Genomic DNA, 10,012 nt, shown 5'->3' with positions numbered 1-10,012 from the left:
AAAACAGAAAAAAAATTTGTCTGTACATTGAGTATATTTAAAAAAATATATATATATATCGTGGAAGAAATAGAAACCAAGCATGAATTTGGAAAAAAAATCTGTCTGTTTGTATAACAAGCAAGACGTCAGACGACGGAGTTGCGGGCGTCAACTAGTTGATAAATATAAAATTATGGTTCTTTCCTGGTTTGGTAGCAAAAGTAATTTATACTGTGTGTCAGCAGCTTCGCTTTCCATGCAGATTGTAGAAGTCAATCAATTAAACTTGCGATTCTTCTTTTAGGCAATGGGCTAGCAACTCGTCACTATTTGAATCTCAATTCCATCATTAAGCCATACAGAAGGCTTAACGTAGCCTTTCAGTCTTTTCAAGACTGTTGGCTCTGCCTACCCCGTAAAGATTAAGACAATTTTATGTGTCTATACTAATATTATAAAGCTGAAGAGTTTGTTTGTTTGAATGCACTAATCTCAGGAACTACCTACTGGTTCGAATTTAAAAAATATTTTTGTGTTGAATAGACCATGTATCGAGGAAGGTTTTAGGCTATGTAACATCACGCTGCAACTATTAGGAGCGAAGATATAATGGAAAATGTGAAAAAAACTGGGAAAATTATTCATCCTTGAGGGCTTCAATGATGGCCAAAATAACTTTTCAACGCGGACGAAGTCACGGGAAAAACTATGTATATATAAACTGAATCTGATTTTTTACGTGAAAAGGTGTTTAAAAGTATGAAATATAGATTGAAAGTACCTATCTAATGAAGATTGTCGATGTTTACTATTAGTACCAGAATAAATCCAAATTATGTATGACAGACATTGTACATGTTTGTTTTGCGTTTAATTTGCTTTTATGAATTCATTACATTGACAGCGAAAGCGCGGCGACGGCCAAATGTTATTAGGTGACTTGTGATTTATCTTCAAATTTCTTACAAAAAGTTATATTAGTGTAATATCAAGCATTTCTTTAAAGGAAATGTGTCACTTTGTAAAATAGCCGAAGGCGAATTTCTTCAACTGGTTTTTAAGGTCTGGATGAAAAAGGCTGCTTGCGCAATCAAAGCTATTATTTTCTCTTTAAGCTATCAACGCAGTATAGATCATGTGGTGTCAAATTAACATGAACAATAACATATTTAAAAACACAAAATCATTCATAATAGGGTACCGGACAACTTTTCAGATTGTGTTTAAAAATAATCTTTATTTATTTATATATCCATAAAAAATATTATTTTAAATAAATAAATCTTTTGGAGTATTTAAAAACGAGAAAAACGTAATTTATTTAAAATTGCCGCGAAAACAGCACTTTACGTCAATTCTGATCGCGTGACGTCATATGTTTGAAAAACAAACTACAAGCCATATTACAAGTGATCAGTGCTTGGATAATTAAAGTATTTTCTCGCAGATCTAGAAACATGCAAAACCCATAAATATCTAACCTTTAAAATCATAGAAAAAAATATGTGAAAATAACTTTGTAAACAATGAAACTAGTTTTAGGTTATGTTTTCGTTTGTAATTTCTTCAATCATTTCTGTTGTTAAGATAAACAAAAAGAGGTTGAAATACTTACACAAATGTTTCCACATTGCTAAATTCAGCAAATAAAAGTCGGTATTAGTGGCAAAGGAACTGCCCACCATGAAAATATCAATCTTTTGGGAGATTTCTATTGTCGGTTTGTAACCTTGTTCCATGATAAAAGCTTGATAGGCGGCTTCAAGCACTTGCGACAACTTCTGTTATGAGTAAAGTCCTTCAATTCGTAACTAATTTCAATTAAATATTTTTAGAAAAATGCAAATAAATCGTAGAATAACTCGAAATAACATATAAAGCAGTGGTGTTTACTTATCACTCATTACGTATGACGTCACTCACTGTGATTGGTGTTTGGGTTCTTACGCTGCACAGATAAAAAATATTGGATTTTTGCAACTTTATTTATTGATTTAAAATTATAAATCATTGTTATTTCTTAAAAATCTTTATTATGTGATGTTCTTGTATAACAAACTTTATTTTAAAACACAACTTAGATTTTTTTTCGATTACTGTCCGGTACCCTATTACGTGTGAACATGGTTTGCATTAAATTAAATGAGGTAATTTTTCTGTACATGGTAACCTCCAAATACAAATACAAATACAAATACAAATACTTTATTTGCTATAAATGCGGTACAATTAAAGGTGTTACAAAGAATATACATGTCGCGCATTTAACCAGTCATGGCATGCAAAAATACAGAAAATTGAAATTAAATGAAAATTAAAATTGAAATGAAAATTAAATTAAAATAATGTCATATTAAATGTTCTTGTCAGAATTTATTTTTTATCGAAATATTCGTCAACAGTATAAAACGATTTTTCGATAAGCCACAGTTTTAATTTAGTTTTAAAGGCATTCAAAGATAGCGACTTTATATCCTCATTGAGGCCGTTGTATATTTTGACAGCCATTTGATAGCTATTTCTGCTTTTTACTTTTGTGGTTGAGATGAGTAGATTTAGTCTATTAGGATGTCTACAGCTATATTTGCTAGTGTCATTTCGTTTTTTAAATAAGTTAGGGTTATTTTTGACAAATACACATAATTCGAATATATATAGGCATGGAACAGTCAATATTTTTAATTCCTTAAATAGAGGTTTGCATGATGTCAGAGGGTCTACGTTGCATATTGCTCTGATACACGCTTTTTGAGCTATAAGAGCACGTTCCATATGACAGGAATTTCCCCATATAAGAATGCCATATCGAAGAACGGATCCCACATAACCATGATATGCTTGTATTGCTACTGCTTTGCTGCTCACTTTTGTAAGTTTCCACAAAGCGTACGAAAAAGAGTTAATCTTTTTACAAATTTTGGCAACATGTCCTTCCCACGTACACTTGTCATCTAATGTAATTCCTAAGAACATAGTTTGGTTTGATTCTTTGATTAATATATTATTGTGGGAAATATTTAAATTATGTTTTTTACCATTCTTATTTATAAATTGCATATAAGTAGTCTTTGTTAAATTTATTTGTAGATTGTTATTATTAAGCCATTTTATTATTTTGTCAATTGTTTTATTAATTTCATCATTATAAGTTAGATTGTTATTACATGGTATAATTACAGAAATGTCATCAGCAAATAGTGTGCAGTCATAATTTGTTATATTTGGCAAGTCATTTATATATAATAAAAATAACATTGGGCCCAGGATACTACCTTGCGGCACTCCTACTAAATTTGGTTCCTTCGTAGAGTTATATTGTTCTATTTCATTACTGTCATTCATTTTTGTAATTTCGACATATTGTGTCCTGTTACACAAATAACTCTTGACCCACTTATTTGCCAAACCTCGAACACCATACATTTCGCATTTATGTAGCAATAACGCGTGCTTTACAAAATCAAACGCCTTACTCATATCAAAAAAGACAGTCGTGACTGGTACACGTTTGTCCATCGATTCCAGAATTTTATTTATGAGATGGAAGGTGGCAAGTGTCGTGGATTTTCCTCTTTGAAATGCATTCTGTTCTGGTTTGATTATTTTAAACTTATCAAGAAATAGAGTAAGACGTGTGAGGAAAGCTTTTTCAAATATTTTAGCTATTATGGGTATAAGAGCAGTCGGTCGATAATTATCGACACAATCTCGGGGACCTTTTTTGTATAAGGGCTTTACCTTTGACACCTTAAGTTTATCGGGAAATACACCGGTACTGAAGGATAGATTTATTAAATACGTCAGAACTTGTGCAATCTCATGAGCACAAGCTTTTAATATGCTAGTTTGTATATCATCATAACCACAAGAGTTAGTCAATTTTAACGACATTATTATTTTAATTATTTCGTATGTGTCTACAGGTGTCAAGAAAAGGCTAGCGTGATTTGATTTGAGATCATGATTATATGTATTATTTTTGCTATTATTATTTGGCAGATTAATAAAGTGTCTATTAAACGCATTCGAAATTTCTATTGGATTGTTCATCATGTCATTATTAATTTTTAAATTGTCAATGTTAGAAGAGTCCCGAACTGTGTTATTTTTTATTATCTCCCAAGTGGCTTTACATTTATTTTTTGATAATGTCAGATGCTTTGTGTTAATGTTTTTTTGAGACTGATGTATACATCTTTTTAGAAGTTTATTATAATTTTGGTACTTCCTTTTATTTGTACCATTGGAGTTTTTATAATAGTCAAAACGTAGATGTCGTTTTGTTATAGTCGATTTTCGTAAACCTTTGGTGAGCCAGTTTGTTACACCTCTTTTCTGTGCCCTAACCTTTATTCTAATTATTGGAAAACAAAGGTCATAGAAAAGTTTGAAAGTCTCATGAAAATAATTAAATGCAGTGTTAGTGTCATTTTCATTTAAGACATCACTCCATGTTAAACTACTCAAACATTCACGAAACTTTTCTATGTTCTCATAGCTATAGTCTCTTTTCTTGACGAACCAATGTGACGGTTTCTGTATGCTATTTTGTTCTGTAAATTTAATGAATTGAGCAGTATCATGATCGGAAAGATATAGAGCATAAGTGCCACTTTGAGTTACAAAAAAATTACTTATGATGTGGTCAATACAAGTTTTCTTGCGTGTGGGCAATTTAATGTGAAAATTGTAATTATAATTCGATATTATGTTTTGCAGTTTTCTGGATTCATTTTCACAAAGTAGGTCTATATTTAAATCACCTGTTAGAATAATTTTGTATCCTTTTTTATGTTTTAACTTATTTAGAAGACAGTTTAACTTTTCATAAAATCGAACTAGATTAGATGATTGGGGAATTCTATACAAACAGACTATAATACATTTGATTGGTTTTATTATTATGGAACAACACTCAAAGATATTGTCCTCTGCAAATTCGTTTACAAGGTCATATTTTTCAGCTTGCATATTTTGCTTACATAAAATGCAAACACCACCTCTTTTTTGATGGGTTCTTGAGTATGATGATACTAAGCGATAACCAGCGATATGAAAATTCCCTTCACTACCAGACCTTATGAACGTTTCACTGAAACAAAGTATATCAAAATTATTTCCTTCGTCTTCTAGTTCCTTTAGCGTAAGTGTAATTAATTCCGATTTATTTATTAAACCTGCTATATTTTGGTGAAATATTGCATAATTATTTTGACATTTCTCATTAGTCGTAGGGTTATTGTAATATTTCTCATTTGTCGTCACGAAAAAACAAATTACTACTATTTACCCGAGGCTTGTCAATTTTAGTAAAATAGTCAGTAACACGTTTTTGCACAGTTTGCCTAGGGACTTTTAAGTAATTTAATGACTCGTTCCTTTTTTTAATTGTATTAAAGTAGTATTTAATGGTTCCTTTTTTATGTGGAACTTGCATATTTACTGTATTTTTAATATTATTAGTTTTATGATTTTTAATAGAAAGATAATTTTTATTATAGTAAATAGTGTCAATAATTATATTAATTTTGTATGTCAATTTGGATATAAAGTTTCTATTGTTGTAGTGTATGTTAAATGGATTAATAAATGAACATTTATCAAATTGCTTACAATACATAGCTATTCTGTCATTTAATGTTCTTACACTAAGATGGACATTGCTTCGAACTCCTATTACAATGACAGTTTGTTTAGAGTATCGTTTTAGAAAGTAGCCTAATTCTACACAAAGCTTAGTTGGATTTTGATCACAATCACCAACGTTAATAATTATTACATCATTGGCAGTTGATTCCAGTGTCGTTGTGGCTTTTAAAATTTCTTCACAGGTTGCTCCTGGCTTTGTTAGAGACGATACTTTATATTTTTCGTACGGAGAATTCATCCTAGCCTGCGTAATTTCGGATCCTAGACCGACGCATTGTTCCCCGCCAAATATAAATATGTTATGGTGATGTGTCTCTTTTTTGACTTGAGGTACCTTTACAATTGGAATTCGTTCATCCTTGCTTTGTTCATTATCTTCCCTCAATATATGACTAGGGTTTTCAGGTATTATGATGATTGATTCTTCAATTTGTGTTTTATTTATGTTTGATAAATTAAGTAAGCTTGTGTTCTTCTTCTTTTTTTGTGATTTTGGTGATTTACATATTTGTTCTAGATTTTTAATTTTTGTCTCGTTGCCTGTTATTTTCTTCTTAAGTGCACTGTTTTCTAATAATAGTTTTTCTATTTCGCTATCGGCCGCTTGAAGCTTTCTTTCTAGTTCCACAATTTTTATTTTCATCTCTTCCATCTCGACGTAATTATTTACAGATGGTTCCGGGCAGCTTCTATTTAACGTATTGTTTCTCAATACACCGCTTTCAAATGACTCTACTTCCGATAGGGGGCTGAAGGAGTTATGAAGGGGAATGTTTTGAGTTCTCTTTGTGACGTTATCAATTGATGAGTTAAGTTGTTTGGAGTTTGCTTCAGGTATCACCTGTCGTTGTTTAGGTACAACTTGATTACTCGTCGACGGCGTAGCTAATGTGTTTGACGACTCCATTTGCTGCGATTTTGGAGTACTTGTATTAGTTTTAAGTTGTTTTTTCTCATATGTACATTTATTGCAGGACCACTTTAATTTTCTCTCTTTGTCCATTAGATTAAACAGCTTTTCATTATTTGTGCATGCAAGATCATAACTGCGTTTGCATACAGCACATGTGAGAAAATATTTGTCTTTAATTATTTTGCGGCATTTTGCACAAATATTTTTTTGTGTCATTGACATTTTGCTGGCTGTATGAATGGGAATACTTTTATTTAATATTACTATAATGTCAACAATATGTCACTGTCAACTTCCTTAATTCAATGTATCTGACGGTATGTATTTATTTCTTATGTCTGTCAATTAGTCAATCAATCAATGTCAATATAGATGTCAAATAGATGTCAATGTCAAAAAAAATATATAATATGTCACATATTTATTTTGTGGGTAGATTGGATTTGATTGAATATGTACTGTTGTTGCTTTGTATTAATGTTCTTATTGGTCAATGTTATTAGAATTCCAGTAAAATTTTTAAATTTAGTAGTGATCACTTCACCGTTCAGTATTTATTTTTCTTCTAGTGATAATTTAGTGGTATATTTACTAATGTTTATATTTTCATACCGTGAGACTGGCTGAAGAGGTTATAATTTTCATTGTTCCAACACACCACAGGCAAGTTATTATTAAATTTCCTTAATATTAACTAGGACTACGAACAATACGTGTTATCTATTTGACAACCGGAACCGGAACCCTGTCCCTATCAGCGACACGCTGACTAGTTGTCTATACCTATACTTTGTCTACGGTGCACAAGGACTTTTTGACTGGAGCCCAAAATGCTGTGTTGTTATATTCTTTCTAAGATGGGTGTTTGATCGATTTATAGCGTTGGTGGTTGAAATCGGTAAGGTGCATGATGCGCTGAAAGGCACAGGTTCGAATCTCACCTCAACCATAATTTTGGACAGCGTTTTGCCTTAAGCCATAGTCTACTAATTTGTATTTGTAACCATTTTACTACAATGGATAACTTCACAACGTGTTATTTCGCTATAAATTAAAGAAAACTTTCCTTATAAAATCTACTTAGTTATGGGAATAAGGTACACTGCCGTGTGGTTCCCGGCACCAATACAAAAAAGAATAGGACCACTCCATCTCGCTCCCATGGATGTCGTAAAAGGCGACTAAGGGATAGACTTACATACTTGGGATTCTTTTTTAGGCGATGGTTTAGCAACCTGTCACTATTTGAATCTCAATCCTATCATTAAGCCAAATAGCTGAACGTGGCCATTCAGTCTTTTCAAGACTGTTGGCTCTGTCTACCCCGCAAGGGATATAGACGTGACCGTATGTATATATGTATGTATAAACTACACTATGTATAAGGTAGACAGTTGCCGACCCAGCGACAGCGTGTTCTTGACTTCGTCCGACTTAGGTCTGGCCGACTGGATTGACCGTTACCGTTACCGAATTAATTAAACGGCACGGCCGATGAATACCGACTATTGGTCGGTGGCATGTTACACGGCGCCGTTTAATTTCACACGTTAAATCCAGTCTGTCTGAATCAGTCAGACCTAAGACGGACGTAGTCGGTGGCACGCTGTACGTACGGGTCCTAAACTTGCCCTAAGCCATAATGTCTACGACCTTTCAATTCTTTATTTTGGAAGAAACGTGAGGCTGCCATTTGGCAACATTGTTATTCATTACATGACAAGAAAATGACAATTTTGTTTGACAGGCATGGTGTGGTGTGGGGGCATGGCGTAGGTAGGGCAATGAAATAATCAGTCAGTGTCTTACCTAGTTGGTAATTTTAGTCGGGATTTTTTGGGTTTCTATTCACCACTGAAATTTTTTTATAGTATATATTTTCAATGGAGGAAAGTAACACGGCCCAATCTAATGAATATCAAAGGGATAACGAGGACAAACATGGAAAGAAAAAGGGCAAAAACAAGAAAAAGCGCAGCGGTGGCGACGGCGACCACGGGGTTTCTGGAACTTCCGATAGCTTAACTTCTAATGCAGGTGACGTTCATCAGAATATATCCCTAAAGGATTTGAAGATGGCTATGGAAGTTTTAAATTTTCAACAAAAACCAGCGAAGACTACGGAGGAAGCTTTACACAAATCTTATCAATTTTGGTCAACCCAACCTGTACCGAAAATGGATGAAAAAATTGTTTCCAACGAACCTATAGAACCACCAAAAGCTCCTGAAGATATTAGGGCTGAACCATATACTTTGCCTGATGGTTTCCGATGGGACACTCTTAACCTAAATGAACCCCTTGTACTCAAAGAACTTTATACATTGCTCAATGAGAATTATGTTGAAGATGATGATTGTATGTTTCGATTTGACTACCAAACAGATTTTCTCAAGTGGGCTCTCCAGCCTCCTGGATGGAGAATGGAATGGCACTGTGGAGTGCGTGTTGTGAAATCAGGAAGACTGGTTGGATTTATATCTGCTACCCCTGCTGAATTGAGAATATATGACCATGTACAAACTGTAGTAGAAATCAATTTCTTATGTGTTCATAAAAAGCTTCGCTCCAAGAGAGTAGCTCCAGTGCTCATCAGGGAAATTACTCGGAGAGTTAATTTAACTGGAATATTTCAAGGAGTATATACTGCGGGTATTGTGCTACCTAAGCCAGTGGCAACATGTCGTTATTGGCACAGATCTCTTAATCCAAAGAAACTGATTGACATCAAATTTAGTCACTTATCCAGAAACATGACTATGCAAAGAACTCTCAAATTGTATAAACTCCCTGATGTGCCCAAGACTCCAGGATTCCGAAAGATGGAAGTTCAGGATTGTGAAAAAGTGGTAAAATTATTAAATGAGTACATGAAAAAGTTTGATTTGGCACCTGTTTTTTCAGAGGAAGGTTTCAAACATTGGTTTATTCCCCAATCTGGTATTATTGATAGCTTTGTTGTTGAAGCTCTTGATGGTTCAATCACTGATTTTGTGAGTTACTATACATTACCATCAACAGTTGTATATCACCCAACTCACAAAACCCTCAAGGCTGCATATTCATTTTACAATGTCTCTACCAAAACTGCTTGGACTGAATTAATGCTTGATGCTTTGATTACTGCAAAAAATTCAGGATTTGATGTATTTAATGCCTTGGATTTGATGGATAACAAAGAATTTTTAGAACCATTAAAATTTGGTATTGGTGATGGAAACTTGCAATACTATTTGTATAATTGGAGATGTCCAACTATGACACCAAATAAAATTGGCCTAGTGCTTCAGTGACTTTTTGTTTAATGGAATGTTGATAAACATTTTGTATAAGGTAGAACCAAGGGTTTTTGTCACTGTAAATTTGTTTTTGATGTTTGGAAAATAAAGACATAGTTCACTACATACAATTTCTTTAATGCACTTGTTTAATTTTATAAACAGTAATAAAAATATGTATAATATTTAA

General features: G+C 33.0%; 1 protein-coding gene across 1 annotated transcript; it reads left to right on the top strand.

Annotated features, from left to right (window-relative positions):
• Positions 1-8,270: 8,270 nt before the first annotated feature.
• On the top strand, positions 8,271-10,012 carry LOC106135502 (glycylpeptide N-tetradecanoyltransferase 2). Its single transcript, XM_013335825.2, has one exon. It carries the CDS (start codon positions 8,428-8,430, stop codon positions 9,835-9,837), a length of 1,410 nt encoding a protein of 469 aa, XP_013191279.1. The 5' UTR covers positions 8,271-8,427; the 3' UTR covers positions 9,838-10,012.

The sequence above is a fragment of the Amyelois transitella genome, chromosome 3 (genome assembly GCF_032362555.1).
Source record: "Amyelois transitella isolate CPQ chromosome 3, ilAmyTran1.1, whole genome shotgun sequence".
NCBI classification, from domain to species: Eukaryota; Metazoa; Arthropoda; class Insecta; order Lepidoptera; family Pyralidae; genus Amyelois; species Amyelois transitella.
Note: the sequence above shows the minus strand (reverse complement) of the source record. Positions and strands in the feature narration are given on the sequence as shown.

What these genes read in the sequence shown, in the direction of transcription:
- LOC106135502 (XM_013335825.2), top strand. Translation starts at nt 8,428, where the DNA reads ATGGAGGAAAGTAACACGGCCCAATCTAATGAATATCAAAGGGATAAC.